Source organism: Ursus arctos, unplaced genomic scaffold, assembly GCF_023065955.2.
Source record: "Ursus arctos isolate Adak ecotype North America unplaced genomic scaffold, UrsArc2.0 scaffold_2, whole genome shotgun sequence".
NCBI classification, from domain to species: domain Eukaryota; kingdom Metazoa; phylum Chordata; class Mammalia; order Carnivora; family Ursidae; genus Ursus; species Ursus arctos.
In genome coordinates this window covers 21045742-21063041 of record NW_026622874.1, presented here as the reverse complement: position 1 = coordinate 21063041, position 17300 = coordinate 21045742, and the positions used below count along the sequence as shown (strand labels likewise).

Genomic DNA, 17300 nt, shown 5'->3' with positions numbered 1-17300 from the left:
AGCTAAAAAATTAAAGACATCATGTATTATTGAACATTCAAAGATAAAAATTATTGTCGCTCCTTAAAGCTTGTTCTTATTTTATTCATGCAATATTATACTTCTTATATTATACTTCTGTAGCTAAAAAATGCTTAATCCTACTGTGACTCTTCAAATTTTGTTTTTTCTGGTTGTTCATTTATTTTATTACTGCAGTTACTAGAAAGATACAAATAGTGAGTCTTTAAAAATTAAATATTCATGTTATTAAACATCATGTAACACAGTATTCACAATTCTAGTTTTTCCATGTATAAATATTGTTAAAATACCATAAAAATAAGTATTAGGATTCCCAAAGTTTCTCGTCATGAGTAAGCTGTCTTTTATGTAAAAAAGATTCTATAATTAAGCCACAATTTATAGGACAGTTTTTAGTACTCATACTTATGATACTTATCTGTTATAATGCAAAGATTTATTTGATATATAACCTCAATTGCATGTTACTTGTAAATAATAACAAAGCCTTTCTCCTATAGGAATACCTACCTATGTGCTGTTGAATACTTCTGGAATTTCCGCCCCAGCCAGAGTAGATCGTCTTGAACTTCTGAGTATCTCAGGCAGTTCTCTTAAGACTATTCCTGTTAAATATTACCCAGACCGAAAACCTTATGGCTTGTGGAATATTTCTGACTTTATACCACCAAATGAAGCTTTCTTTCTCAAAGTAACAGGCTATGATAAAGATGATCATCTTTTCCAGAGGGTATCAAGTGTTTCCTTCTCCAGTATCATCCCAGGTGAGACATCATTTTATTGAACACTGGAACATTGATAGTTTAAGGGAGTGATGTGGTCCTTAAAGGATGAACTATAAAGTAAAAAAAAAAATACCTTCACATTATTACTGGCTTATCAAATTGATGGGCATTTACATTTAGGTAACACAATTTTTCTTAATCATAAAAAACACATTCAAAGTTTCATGTTAACTCTCACTGATTGCCGATCTGAAAATTTTGATTGCTTCACTCAGTGTGATAACTAGAACTGGGAAATTCTGGTACTCTTACTCCCCCCCCCAAAATGTGCAATGTTTGATCAAGCTACCTAAATTTGCCAAATGGGTTAAATGTTTATATATGATTGTCAGAAACCTACTTCATGAATGGTAATTCACTGTAAACAACTGGTGATGATTCTGCCTTTATGTAATAAGTTGGCAGTTAGTTAATTGGTAAGCTAGCTACTCATATATTTGTTATATAGAGATAAGATCACAGATTAGGGATTATTTAGAGACATGAGATAGCATTTCAATTTTTCTATTTGTGCTATTTCTCAAGACTAACGACAACTCTGATCAAAATTTTGAACTGTAGCTAGAACTGTGGATACACAAATCTGTATTGTTTCTAATATTGTAGTGTTGGATTGAGGAACAACAATTTATCATTTATACATAAGGTTATAATTTGGGAAATTCAGAAACAACTGTATAGCTATTCTTTAATCATTGTCAAATGATGAGAATAGAACCGTCAGTATTTCCTCATATACGGTATTCAAAGTTAGTCGTCTTAGCCCCTAAACTGAGTACTACAGTATCTATTGGATTCTTACAAATCAGCTTTTCCCATTATTTTTGGGAAAACAATTACCCTTTGCATTCAATTCTAAGGCATGTGGGTTCTTTTCATATATTTACATTTTTGAAATAAAAATAGGTTCTACAATTGATGAAGTATTGTAACTAATTTGGTAGGTTTTTTTTTTTTTCTTTCTTGGTGGCCCAAAAAATAACGTGTCTTAAAAATAAATGGAGTCTTAGATTTAATGAATACTTTAGTAAGGGTCCATGGAGATATCCAGAAATTAATAAGGTTTGAACAAAGAAAGATAATTAAAGTGGGTTTTAGTAATTTAGATTAATTAGAATACAGAGGATTTACTGGAATAATTAAAAGTATGAAGCTTTTGAATGGATTAAAAAGAAGTACCCAATATCATTGTGATCTTTTTGCCCATGTTCTTTTCTTCCTAGATGCTCCCAAAGTTACAATGCCCAAGAAAACCCCAGGATACTACCTACAGCCAGGCCGAATTCCCTGCTCTGTTGAGAGTCTTTTACCCTTTACCCTGAGCTTTGTCAGAAATGGAGTTACACTTGGAGTAGACCAGTATTTAAAGTGCGTATATGTTTTTATTAGCAATTACAGACAGCATTAAATATCTAAATACAAATAGATACTTACTTTAATGTGCATTTTCATTGGAAATTCTCATTTATTTGTTCCATAGTCTTGGAATACGGCAGTGAACAAAACAGACACAGGTCTGTGCCCTCATGGAACTTGTAATGGAGAAAGAAAACAAATATATAATATATGTTAATTTAATAAATGCTAGAATTCATTCAAGGGTTGATTCAGGTTTTATAGAATCTGAATTTTATATAACTTGAGGGTCTCTTGTTTGTTTTTTTAAAAGATTTTATTTCTTTGACACAGAGAGTGAAGCAGGGGGAGCAATAGACAGAGGGAGAGGGAGAGGCAGACTCCCTGCTGAGCAGGGAGCCGGACGCAGGATGGGATCCCAGGACCCTGGAATCATGTCCTGAGCCAAAGGCAGACACTTAACTGACTGAACCACCCAGGTGCCCCTTGAGGGTCTCTTGTTAAGATGAAGAATACAAAATTATGAGTACAAAGTTAGGTACCAAACTTGGAAGGGTCCTTGCAAAAGAGAAAAGTTTAAGCTTTGTTGGCCTTGGAGCAAACAAGTCTCTGAACGTAATTTAAAATGTTATGATCAGAGAATCTGATTAAGTGCTGTGGCAAAATACAGAGCAGATTAATTGGGATGAGTAATGCTGGTAGATAGGGTGCATGTGGTTTTGGCTTTGTTGCAATTTGAAAATTCCGGTTAAAGGACATTTGAGCAAAGACCTAAACATGGTGAGAGATGGTCATGCAGATATCTAGGGAAAAGCATTTGCACACCAGGAACAGTAAAGTGCATGTGCACAAAGGCTGGAGCAGACTGGCGTGTGGGAAAGAAAGACAGGAAGGAAGCCAGCGCAGCTGAAGTAGAAGGGTAAGGGAGGAAGTCAGGAGAGGGGAGTGTGCTGGGGGCAACAGGTGGAGCAGGAATATGCGTGGCTTTTGCATTTAGCAATCAAAGGAAGTGGGCAAGAAGGCACTGACTTTCCTTGTGAAAACGAGTGATCGTTTTTAGATAAATATAATCTATGATAAAATTAAGTAGACCTTGAAAACTGGAGGATGATTTCTGGAAAATGTTTATGTTTTTTTAACTTACTAATGAAACAAACTACATTTTGGGAAAAACTCTAGGAATTACTTTACAAAGCTTCTACGCTGTTAATTCAATACTATGATAAATAACTTCCATAAGATGCTAAATATTTGGCAGTTTTAACCTAATTTATCTCTTTGGGTCATTTTGAACAAAAACTATGGCAGGAATGTTCAGTATAACTTTAGAAAAAAAAAACACTAAGATTGAACTGTATTATTTCCTGCAACTTTTTTAATATTGTCTATCTCGATGATTTGTCTTAGTTCCATGTTTAATAACCAGCCACATAACTGACCAGGGTATCAAATGTTGAAGCTTCATAACTGCCTGATGAAATCAAATAATTCTGCTTCATGTTTAAATAGTAACATATTTCAAAGACACTTGAGATTCTTTATAAACATTAATTCATTAATTCCACACAATTCCTGGGAGGTAAGCCACAAGAATTCTTTCTCTCATTTTTCCAGCTCTGTGGCCCAGAGATGTGACATGCCTTGCTGAAAAATATTAAACTCTTTGGTTGTGAGAGGCTAAAGATGGAATTTGGCATGGGTGGTGATGGATTGATCCTTTAACCCTGATTCACTCACAGGTCCCTGCCCTAGATTTCCTAATAACTTGAGACATGTGACTTAATCTTTGTTATGTGAGTCGCTATGGTCACTAGGGGATATAAGAGAGAATTAGTGTGCATTAGCAATAGGACACATTTGTATTTGACATATTCTTTCCTTATTCCGAAGGCCATGCCTTCAAAACTTCTTATCGTGCCATATAATTTTAATGTTAACTGAGAAGACAATGTGATAAAAGAATTATTTTCATGTAATATTTCATAAATAAGAGAGGAGAAGGTATCACTGTAAAGAATATTCTTCAAGCAATCTGACACTGGCTGTGTGCCTTTGAACAACTCCCTTACCCTTCTTCCTGAATCTCAACTTACTTGTTTCTAGAAAAAGGGATGTGGAACTGGAAGAACTGCCACTATCTGTTCTAAAATTTCCAGGTCTCTAAGTTTTTGATGAATCCTAATATGTGCTTAGCTCTGAAGTAAGCATTGCAGAAAACACAAATGACTGTATGTATTTCAAACTCCTGCCTTCGGGAACTTACCAGTGCCTCCTAGACGATGACAGTTATAAACTTGGACTTAGCTTACTGTGGTTAAGCACCAAAGCTATAGTTTAGGTGATCACTAGGGCTTAGAGTCAACTCATAATTTTTTTCCTTCTAAATGTGACAGTAAGGACCACTGACACCTAGTGCATACACAACTGAAAAGAAACTAACTAAAATGAATATTCTCCATTACTAAAATACATGGAACAGGGGCACCTGGGTGGCTCAGTCATTAAGTGTCTGCCTTCAGCCCGCGGCATGATCCCAAGGTTCTGGGATCAAGCCCCGCATTGGGCTCCCTGCTCCGCTAGGAAGCCTGCTTCTTCCTCTCCCACTCCCCCTGCTTGTGTTCCCTCTCTCACTGGCTGGCTCTCTCTGCGTCAAATAAATAAAATAAAATCTTTAAAAAATAAAATAAAATACATGGAACAATGACTTTGCTCATTCTCTCACTTTTCTGGTGACAGGAACCTATGACTTCACTCTATTACAAAGTCTCATGTGCTAAATACACATTAAGAGTTTAGTAAGTTCTTCATGGTTTTTTGATGATAGGTATAGTTTGTCTGGATGGTAAGAGATCTGGAGTCCTTACTATGATATTATATCTCACACCACTTTCAGACTCCAGTGGAAGGTGTCTTGACTCTGCAATGGGGTTTTCATCTCATCTATGTCTCGAATGTTTAAGAAGGTTGTAAATAGCTATGGATGAATGTAAGAAAAAAATTAAGAAAAATAGTTATGATTTTCAACTATATTTTGAAATAAGATAATGCCTGTTTTGTAGATTATTAGAATCTTGTAAATATCTATTAATACCTATTAACTAGATATTAAATATCTATTAGGATTAAATATCTATTACTAAGACACCTCCAGATAATGAGAAACAATTTGAAGGTGTTAAAGGACAAAGAATAGTGTTTATTAAATGAATGGATAAATATTATAGCAAAGGGATTTTTTTTTAACCTAAATGACAGGTTTGATAATAAAACTGATAATTTTTTTTTCTTTTCTCAGTGTATACACAAATGGAACCAGATAGTTCTATAACCTTATGTAGAGCTTACACATAAGAAAGTTAAAGAGAACTTATCTTTTTGGAATCAAAAAGTCTATTTTCTACTTTCAAACTTATGAATTACCTGGATGAATTGCTTTGGCTAAGAGCCCCCGCTGAACATGACCCCAAACTGGAAATAATATGGAAGGAGAAAGGATTAAAGGAGTGTTTCTCTGTTAACTCATCCTCTTATATTTTGACATAGCCAGAAAATGTTTCTCTAAAGAAATTCACAGACTCCATATCTTACTGCCTTTGTTGTGCCTTTTGCTCAGAGAGCTTAACGTTTTAATTAAAAGGTGTGTCATTTTAAGGTATAAAGAACTCTGCAATTTAATCCATTTATTTTTACCTTGTTCTTTTGAATGAATACTTCAAAAAAATAGTGGAATCGCTGCTTTCAGCTTTACCTTGTTTTTGTCATCACTAAAAAGGTTTCTATTTTCTTACCCCAGAGAATCTGCCAGTGTGAACTGGGAGATTGAACAGGTCACTTTGTCTGATGAAGGCACCTACGAGTGCATCGCTGTCAGCAGAGCAGGGACTGGACGGGCACAGACATTTTTTGATGTGTCAGGTAATTATCACTAATTTGCTTTGCAGTTGCCTGCATATTAATGCATCTATGGAAATGGGAAGTTTGCTAATCCTGGCTTCACCACCTGTTAGCTGTGTGAACTTCCTTGGGCCAATCACTTAAGGACTCAATGCTTTGGTTTCCCAAACTGTAAAATGAGGGTATCCATAACAACCTCTATCTCATGGAGAAACTATGAGGATAAATGAGAGCATATGTAAAGTACATAGGAGAGAGCCTGGCACATGGAAACACTTGAGAGACCTTAAGTATTATTGTTATTATTGTTGTACTATTATTATTATAGGGGCTCAATAAATATTTTTTGAAATAACCATATAGCATTTTTATTAAAATTTAGAGATATTTAAAGAAAGGAAGGGATGCAATTTAAGAAAAGGAAGAGTTCTATTCTGGAAATAACAAGCTTCATACTTTCCCTTTTCCTCTCCCACGTGCATAATAAGCAGAGTGCTTTTATGAATGGATTCTGACATTAAATTGAAGACAATAATGAAAGTGATCATATCCAAGAAACACAGAGCCTCAGTGGCTACAATATTGGTATTAAGAAGAGTGGAAGAAATGATAATTATTTTGCTGTTAGATATTATGTTTCCTATGAATAAATGGGAGGCAAAACTCATTGCTTTATAAGGCAGAATATATTTGAGTGAAAAAACCATTTTTTCCTCTAATCTCCCAGAATTCTTAGGACACAAAAAGACTATCATTTTTAAGCCACTTATTCAGCATAAATCTAGAATTTATTGGAAAGTTTGTTTCAATTGAATTATTTTCTGCCTGCCTTGTAGACTAGTGTTGCTATGTGTTTAATATTAACCCTATTCTGACCTAAATGTAGCTGCTAAGTTTTACAAGAGTGTCTATATCTGCTTTTAGTACCAATGTGCATTTTCTTGAGACAATTTAAGACAAAAGAAACTGTAGAATTGTAGGACCGTTTAGAAGTCTAGGATTTATGTTTGTTATCAAGAAGTCCAAGCTGAACTTTAAAACAGAGACATGCAAGCATGTTCTTCTTGGAGTAAACTTATTTGTATTCTCTATTCTTAGAAAAATAAAGTTTGTCTTCTGAAAAAATTTCGTTGACATGCATCATAAACTATTCATTTTTTTCATCTCCAGTAATTATGAAAAGCATTGGAATTGTGTCAACGTTCCTCAGCTTCTGGGAAAACAAACACTTGAGCACTTGAGGTTTTCTTCTTTTTTTTTTTCCCCTAGCAATATTAATTAAGGGAAAGACAACAGGGAAAGAAGTTTGAGTGAGTGGATTTAAACATCTTCTGTAAACAACTGGGAAGTGCCAGTATGGATTTGTGAACTGATTAAGAATTTGGCTCTGTGGTGTCAGTAACTTCCATATGCATGTTGTACACATGTCCCTCTAGTTTAATCTGTGCCAGCCAGGCAGTGGTGTCACTGCCCAAGCCAGTTTTCAGGAATTATGTCCCATTCGGTCAGTTAGGAATGAAGGAGCAGAGACACTGATGGTAATGGCAGTGACTATAACCACAGAAGTAACAAGCAAGTGCCCGTTTGGACTTGGAAGAGTAGACATTTCTTTCTGGGTTCACCGTTGCCTGAAACCTCCACCCACTTCTGAATCTCCCTTAGCCTAGGCTGAGATGCCAGCAGTTACCTGACCAGCACACTGGAATCGAGTGTAAATTCACAGGATAGTTAGCTCTTATATTTCAGAAAGGAGTGTTAGAAATCAAGGCATTATGGGGTAGTGATGTTCTTGTCTCACTATGGACACTAATTTATTTGGTAAGTCAAAGGGCACCCAAGAGCAGTTTAAAGAAAAGCTTAAGTTCTACCAATATGTTACCTCATTTTTTCCAGCATTTTCTTCTAGTTGACATGTTTAAGGATTTTTGGTTCATTTGAAATGTTGATTATTGAATGTTTTAAATACAAAATGGGTGTAAAAAGCATTGTACTTCTTTTATTGCATTTAAACACATAGAAACAAATGAATAGGGTTGCAAAAGCATGAAAAACTCATTCTTTTCAAGTGACATTTAGTAAGTTAGTTTAGTACTATTACAAAGTTACATTAATTTACTGAATTTCTTTATTAGCACAATGCCCCTCTCCTGCTGCACACACATAGAGTGCTATAATTCTGGGTTTATGTAAAATACCAAGAATAAAGAAGACTTGTCAGGGGTATGTCAGTGACAGGTAATCTTAAATTATAATTGTAGGATATTGCTTTAGAACAGGATAAGACTTGGAAATAATCTTGCACTACCTCATCATTTTGCAGGTAAAGAAACTAAAGCCCAGAGCAAGCAAGTGACCCATTATGGTTACCAGGATAGGGAGTGAGAAGATTCCTGCACTTTCTGTCCAGTGATCTTTACCTAATGCCTCAAGGCCTATACTTGTCATTCTTCTTTCAGTTTTGAGGTTTTGAGGTTCCATCTCTGTTTCCCTTATTCTAGCCTCAATCATTCTTTCACTTAGGAAGGGCTAACTTCCAGCACCAGGCTAGGTATTTTGTTATCTTGGCCTCCCTCATCATTTCCTCCAACGCCACCAAATTTATTTATGCATGCATAAATATTTCCTTGTGTATAACATTTATTATCTCTAGTTATTTATGCAGCGATGGTATTGTATGCCATTATTTCACATCTCACCTGTTATGTTATTAGAAAGTTGGCATTTTATATATTTGAATTTATGTCTGAAGAGGGGATAGACTCTGAGGCAGGGTTTGTATGCAATAGGGTTATTGGGGAATTTTCTAGGAAAAAGCACCTGTATGGGAGTAACAGAAGTAGAAGAAGTTAAACTGTGGTGTAGTCATTACTAGGACCTTAGCTGATCCCACAGGGAATTCTGGAGCTGTCATGGCCTTGAATTGAGGCAAGAGAGCTGGTCTCTTGCTTCCTCATGAAGTAGTCACTGGATGTGGGCTACCCTGGAAAGGGGGTCTTACCTTGAGCAGGTTAGCACCATTGGCTGTGAGCTCTATGTCGCCAACAAGCATAGCAGCCAGGGAAATGAATGCCTTGGTCCTTAAGAGGGATCTAGGCATGTGCCCAGCATTCCCTACATGCCTAATGTGAGATTTCCCATTTTCTAAAAATCTCAAGAAATACCTAGTCTAGTTGAAGTTTGTTTCAAAACAGCAACAACAACAAAAAACCCAACAAAAAACCATACAAAACATCATGTGGCTTTCAGAAACATCTTGATAGGATGTGAACACTCTCCTGTACTATCATTTTCAGGTCTTTGGTGGTCTGTACCATCTTGTATGTTAGAGTCATAAAACATTAGAACTAGAAAGGGTCTTTAAGATAACCTAATTTAATTGGGTGCCTGGGTGGCTCAGTCAGTTAAGTGTCCAACTTTTGATTTTGGCTCAGGTCATGATCTCAGGGTTGTGAGATTGAGCCCCACATTGAGCCCTGCATTGGGCTCCGCTCTGGGTGTGGAGTCTGCTTAGGATTTTTTTTCTCTCTGCCCCCTTGCCCCCGGATCTCTCTCTCTCTTTAAAAAAAAAAAAAAAAAAAAAAAAAAGGATAACCTAATTTAACCATCAATTCCTCTAAGGTCACACACCTAGGGATAGAACTAGCCAGATTCAGCAAATAAAAACCTAGAATGCGCAGTTAAATTTGAATTTCATATAAGTGTGTCTGAAATAATTTCATGAGACATATGTATACTAAAATATTATTTGATGTTTATCTGAAATTGAAATTTAACAAAGCATCTCATATTTTCTGTGTCAAGCCTAGCCAGACTCCAGAACTTTCTTTGTTGTGTACTCTTTCTACTCGATTCACTAGCCATTTTCATAAGAGATTTTAAAAACATAGCAAAATGATGAAATTTTGTTTTTTTTAAATAATAATTTAAAATAGCATCTACTGTTTAAAAAATGTTTGGAAAACAGGGATAAATATAAAGAAAAATATGGAAAATATATACATTTCTGTCCCTCGGAGATTACCACTATGATTTTGGCATATTGCTTTCAGGTTTTCTCTAGGCTTATGATTCATCTGCACTTGTAAATGGTTTTAAATAAAGGAGAAAAAAATTTGATCTTGAATATCTGATACTCTTTCATATTTAAACTGAAACAGACACATGGGTTTCCAGCTAGCATAGCTCAGCACAGTTTTTATTGCTGTGTTATTGCTGAATAATGGCTTGCTACAGCAGATCATTTTAAAGCACTTGGGCAGAGTGTACTTTAGAGGGACATTTGTATTTATTCTCAAACCTAACTAGAGTAATATGTGATTCTCTCTAGAATGTTGGCTAAATATTTAGCTAATAAGTGGCTTTTGACCGCATCTGAAACGTGCATGCATTACTCAGTACCTTTTGTGTGCATGGCTTTATGTGTACAATTTTATTAAAGGTCTACACCTACTCTTAACTTGACCTTCTTAAATCAAAACATTCCTCATGCCTCTGGGGGAACATTTGTTATACACTGCTGTTTTACTGTGTTTCCTTAATGAGATTGTAACTCTCCTTAAAGCTGACACTGTCAAACTTAGTATACTATTGTCTACCATACTTTGTGTCCTCTATTCTTTAAAACACTAAATAAGTATTTTTAAATTTAAAAAATCCATAAATGCTACTTTCTTCAAAACTCAAATAAAAATTTGCTTCACTCCACAATCCTAAATTAGTTTAATCATTTCCTTTTGTCATGCCTTTTTGATTCTCACGTCTATAATTTATAAATTTAGACTTGGGTATGTTTTGGTCTGTAAACAAGCACTATTTTTTTTCTTTTACATTGAGGATTAGGAACTAAAAACACATTCTTTGCATTGTGTCTTCAGGTTACAAGTACCCTGTGCTATTACTCACTTTTACAGTAAGATGTTTTAAAATTTAATTTAAAATTTAAATTAGAGAACATTCAATTAAAGACATAGATTTAAAACTACAGTGTTTGGCAAATGTGATAAAAATTAGATGGATTTTTTTTTTAAGAACATGCACTACTTTTTAAGAATCTTTTAATTAAATGATAATTTTCTTCAGGTCAGAGGCATATGTATTAATGAATAAGTTCTCTTGTACTGCATCTTCCCTACAAGATTTTCAATACACACTCATTAAATTTTTAAACCACATCTATAAGTGAGCAAAATGGCTGTTAGGTCTCTTGATTTAATGTTTTCATTTCACACAGAGCCCCCTCCAGTCATCCAAGTGCCTGATAATGTTACAGTCACTCCTGGAGAAAGAGCAGTTTTGACATGTCTCGTCATCAGTGCAGTGGATTACAATCTAACCTGGCAGAGGAATGACAGAGATGCCAGACAGGCAGACCCAGCAAGAATGAGGATCTTGGCTAACCTCTCATTGGAGCTAAGGAATGTGAAGTTCAGCGATGCTGGGGAGTATCTCTGTGTGGTTTCCAATGAAGGAGGATCATCAGCTGCTTCAGTTTTCCTCACAGTGCAAGGTATGTGCATATGGTAACTTAGGAGTCCCAGTGTCTTCCTCTCTTCTTTCTTTGATCTCTATTCCCTTCAGTTGGCTATCTGAGAATGATAGTATCTAAACTACTGTTTTGATGATAGAGCCTTATGGATCTTAAGTAGTCTAGAGCTGACTAAACTGGAAACTAAAATATCACTAAGAAAAAGGTGACTTTTTAAGATAAACACAGCTAGTCCTTTTAAGAGACTTTTATTTGAAGAGACTATAAATAGAAATTGTCTCTGGATGATTTAATAGTTTTAAATTCTCCAGTCTATCATATGGATTTAAAAAGAAATCTAATTGTTTTAATAATTGGTTTAAAAAAAATCCTTCCCAATTTGAGTCTTATATTATTTCCAATGTAACTAATTTACTTTTACTTATTTATTTGTTTAAAGATTTTATTAATTTTAGAGAGTGCCAGCAAGTGGGGGGAGGGGCAGAGGGAAAGAGAATCTCAAGCAGACTCCTTGCTGAGCACAGAGCCCGATGCAAGGCTCGATTTCACAACCCTGAGATCATGACCTGGCCAAAATCAAGAGTGGGATGCTTAACTGACTGAGCCACCCAGGCGCCCCCTACTTTTATTTTTTTTAATTAAGGTTTAAGATGTTTCTCATCTTGGTGAAATTTTATTAAATTTTAGCAGGGTTGTTTTTATCTTGTTTATCTTACACATGTAAGTACTTACTGACAATAAACTGATGATAAGCCAATCTTTAATTATGTCTTTATAGACTAAATGTCTAGATAGATGAAAACGGTGTGTTAACAATGTGGTTTACTGGCTACAGATATATATATATATATATATTCTTCAGGACAATTAAATGGAAGATCAGAAACTATTCCAAAGTATCTCTTTCAGTAGAATCATGTTTGGCTTTTAAATGTCTGTAGACCAGTTGAGAGCCTTAATGTAATGAACAAATTACTCTTGGCAGTTTTACGCCCTTAAGCTGAAAGGTTCAGTTGCTGCCTCAACAGAATATTTCATTTCAAATCCTTGATGTGGGAGACTGATTGCATCAGGATTGTTTCTGGCTATTTGGTTATGGTATTAGAAACAACTTTATAACATGCCTGAAGTAACACTCTCAGATGATTTTTTAACAAGGTTATCTAACAGAATGACCATTGCATCTCAAGGCTAGCTCTGAGAACATTACTAATGGCAGAAAACTGAAACTACCATGGGACTTAACAAAATGGTTGACATCTGATTCTAGTTTTCTCACTGGTAGTTGAGATATGTTCTGCAATCTGAATGTGTGTCTTTTGTTGGTTGATCTGGTGAATCCTCTAGGGAAACGTTGCTTTTGTAAATGGCTCACTGCATTTCCACATGGTAAACTGCCTAGATAATTAGAGGCTATCCAAGTGGTAACTTGAGTTACCAGAATTTTGAGACTGTTTTTACAGATAGAATAAAATGCTAATGGACTTCTAAAATTTGATCTTCATTCTTTACTTGAAGTCCCTTAGAATGGGATTGTAAAATAAAATGAGAACCTTTCTAGTTTCCCCAGGTTAACATTAGTATTCAATTTAGTCAATTAGAGCAATGATTCTCAAACTCTCAAATTTCATGGATAAAGAGTTATCCGAGGAACTTATTTTTTTTTTAAGTGAATTTGTAACCCCATATCTAGAGATTTTGATTCCCTAGGCCTGGTGTTCAGGCCTGAGAATCTGCATTTATAAAAGACCTCTCAGGTAGTTTCATGGATAACATTTTCTGAGATAGCATTTGAATCTATTCTACAGAATGAACCCTATAATCTAGAAAGGTAAATTTTTAAAAGAAGCTCTTGACTCTTTCCTTTCTGGCAAAATAGAGTCAGTATTATCCAATGATTTAAATAAGTCCTGAGGTAAGATATTTTATAATACACAAAAAATAAATACAAAAGACATAGGACATTACCTGATTACTGGCTAGTATGTACAATCTCTAATGGTATAAATCTGTTCAGATGTATTATTTTATGGCTTGTCTAGTTGGTCTTGAGTTTGAGGGATGAAATGTGATGAAAAAGGATATTTTATTTTATTTTCTTTAATTTTTTTATTATATTATGTTAGTCACCATACAGTACATCCCTGGTTTCTGACGTAAAATTCGATGATTCATTAGTTGCGTATAACACCCAGTGCACCATGCAATATGTGCCCTTGAAAAAGGATATTTTAAAAATCTAACAAAACTATAGTCTAGTGTTGATGACACTTGTTCAATAAAAAATGAGAGCTCTAGCTAATTGTAGCCATCTGAATGAATTATTTACTGTTGAATGTACTATTGCAAAGCTATGGATATTTGATAAAATAAACTATTGTAGTTAGGGTTATAATTTATGAGAATAAAAGCTGCTTCTCAACTATTGACATTGGATCTAAAATTATAAATTAATTTCACTTATATGCCCTAAGATGTTTTTAAAAGCAGAAATAGAAAATAGTTTCAGAAAACATCAAAGATAAAATAGTTACTTGCATTGAGTACACATTTTTAAGAATAATTTTCTTGCTTATGTGGGAATCAGTAGCTTAATTCATAGCCTCATTTACATTTCTTTACCTCCGCATGTCTTTTTGAAAACTACTGCTATCTGGAATAGTTTAAGAGTTATACATACTTTACAAAGTTTGGGTAGTAGTTTTAAAATATATAATTAGCTAGAATTTTCTGGTTTAAAATAGCATATCTGTAGCTATAGCAACCTCTCTGCATCTAACAGTAAAATATCAATAAAGACCTCAAAAAGACAAAACTGAAGACTACCAAAACCCAATAGCAATGGACAGTAGTGCAAATTTTGGGAGGAATTTTATAGCTATTATATATGAAGATTTTTATTCATATACATATGTCCGCATGGATGTAAATATGCATATATAATGTTCATATTTTAAGGTCAGTGGAATGAAAATCTCAATCAATGGTCCATCTTTTTTATGTTGACATGAAAGGTGGGAGGATGTATCTTTGTCCTTCTGTTTCATACTTCACTCCAAAAGAAAATATTACTCTTAAGAAGCCATAATGCCATCTCCTCACACATATTAATAGTGATAACCATCAGCAAGGAAAACATAGGACAAGAAGTAGACAGGTAAGCTGGACCCACGGAGGAGAACTGTAACCTGGGTATGTTTCTCTCCAAATGAAAATATTTGGAAACAAGAGAAACATTGATGGGGTGTCAACTAGGGATTTTAGAGAGAGATGGTAGCAGAGGGGAGCATCCCAATCGCAGCCGGAAGAGCATCAGAGCTGAGAATTGTGCAAGGAGCTGTGCACATCAGGTTAACTCAGCTCAGAGTTGCTAAGGCAGTTCAGCTAGAACAGAAGTAACCAAATAATCAAGCTAGGTCTATCCAAACACTTCGTTGACAGACACTGGGTCTGGATTTGATGTCACCTAATTCGAGCATGGATAAACAGAAAATTATCAAAACAAAACAAAACAGGAAAAAAAGAATAAAGCATTGGACCTAAGAAAAAGATACTGGGGAGCAAAACAGGGGATAGCTTTAGAAGAAATGGATGCTTCTGAGGGCAGTTTATTCTAAAGACTGGAAAAAAAATGTTTAGTGTCACCAATGTCTTTCTAAAAGACCTATCCTTCTTTGAGCAGGAGTATATATTGATAAAGGAGGAACTGGCTGAGGTGACAGGGTAACTACAGGGGTGATGGAATAAGAATGGATTTGATTTTAAAATATTATAATATAATGCAAATTTGAATTAGAGGCACTAAAAAAGCAATTTATATTACATAAAAATAAAATCAGGGAAGTAGTGCATAAATTTGAGAAATTCTTTCAGGATGTTGAGGAAAAGAACTAAGAGTGAATAATATGTTTTTATTTTTTTAAAAGCAGAAATAAAAACCAGAGACTGGAACTTGAAACTTCAGGATTTCTAGGTATATGGCATATATATGTATATAACAAAGACAAGTGAAATAAAGGAAATAGAAAAAGATATGGTTGAAGAAAATTATCCTAGGGAGGAAAACAAAAATTATCCTGGGTGAGCAAATCCAGCAAGGTCAATGAAGAGAGAACTTCATCTCAAACAGAAGGGGGAATGAACCATGAGAGACTATGGACTCTGAGAAACAAATTGAGGGCTTCAGAGGGGAGGGGGGTGGAATGGGATAGGCTGGTGATGGGTATTAAGGAGGGCACGTATTGCATGGTACACTGGGTGTTATACGCAAGTAATGAATCATGGAACTTTACATCAAAAACCAGGGATGTACTGTATGGTGACTAACATAATATAATAAAAAAATATTATTAAAAAAAAGAGAGAGAGAGAGAACTTCATCTAGACACATCCTGGCTGAAATTTTAAATTATTAACATAAAGGAAAAAACTCCGCATGCTAAACCAATATGTTGTAAACTGAGGGATAAAATCAGCCGGTGTCAGACTTCTCAGACATGCTAAAGGCTAGAACATAATTGCAATGTATATTTGTCATATTTTTGTTCTTAGGGTCCTCTAATTTGGGAAGAAATTCTTTATTATCTTAATGGGAAACACAAAGACAGCTGAAATCAGATAATTCGTTTCCCCATCCTAGAATCAGTCATTTCACTGCGCCCAGTGGGACGTCAACTCTTGCTTAGACCATGGCACTTAAGACTTCAATTTTGTCAGTATCATGAAATTTTGAGTACAGCAGTAGCAGAAGCAAGTGTCCTAGTGGCCCTTTTCCATCATTCTCATTTCCCTTATTGACATTAGACTCATTATCAATTTACCAGAAGAGCCTTGAGAAGAAACACTGATCCTAGAAACTATGGCAGTTTGAATCAGTCCCATAATGAGCATGAGAGAATGTGAATGAGTTGATATGCTTTTTTCATTATGAGAATTCCTCACTATGGAGATAATGGTATAATTAGACACAGGAAATTCTTCCGAAAGGGGATTCCCTCAAGCGGGGTTTGCAAGACTCAGAAGTCCAGCTAGTCAAACATATAAACAAACAAAATGAAGCCACCCACAGTTAAGCCAGGAAAGGGGGAGATAGAAAAGTGAGAATACTGATTTTTTTTTTTAAATAGGAAAGTTACAAATGTCTGCAGGTTTCTGTGGCATGGGTTAAGAATCTCTGGAAATCTCAGCGTTGTGTGTAATGATGACTTAGTGAAATCACTGCTTGATTTTAATTCCCAAACCTGCCTTAGTCCTTCCTTCTCTGGTGCTTTATAGAGTAGACCAGGTAGATCACAGCAGTTTGGTAAATCCTTTGACCTAAGTTCTGGTAGAGTAGCTGCTAAGGGGTAGTCTAGAAGAGAGAGAGCTCTATAAATATGCTCCAAAACAAGTACAGAGAGAATGTGAGAGGACTAGACCATAAGCTCCATGAAGGCAAGACCCACTTTTCTTCAGTTTTGCATTTTTAGTGCCTGACACAATATTTATTTATTTATTTATTTATTTTTTTAATTAATGATTTTTTATTATATTATGTTAGTCACCATACAGTACATCCCCGGTTTCCGATGTAAAGCTCGATGATTCATTAGTTGCGTATAACACCCAGTGCACCATGCAATATGTACCCTCCTTACTACCCATCACCGGTCTATCCCATTCCCCCACCTCCCTCCCCTCTGAGGCCCTCAGTTTGTTTCTCATAGTCCATAGTCTCTCATGTTTCATTCCCTCTTCTGATTACCCCCCCTTTCTTT

At 35.2% G+C, this 17300-nt stretch overlaps 1 protein-coding gene across 5 annotated transcripts in view; it reads left to right on the top strand.

Moving 5' to 3' along the window:
* The window catches only part of HMCN1 (hemicentin 1), a 467709-nt gene that overhangs the window by 188333 nt on the left and 262076 nt on the right, over window positions 1–17300 (top strand). For all 5 annotated transcript variants that reach the window (XM_026509232.4, XM_044387879.3, XM_044387878.3 and 2 more), the window contains exons 8-11: window positions 525–788; window positions 2033–2177; window positions 5959–6080; window positions 11290–11565. In XM_026509232.4, coding sequence (XP_026365017.3) covers window positions 525–788; window positions 2033–2177; window positions 5959–6080; window positions 11290–11565 — 807 coding nt within the window. The remainder of the gene's footprint in view (window positions 1–524; window positions 789–2032; window positions 2178–5958; window positions 6081–11289; window positions 11566–17300) is intronic.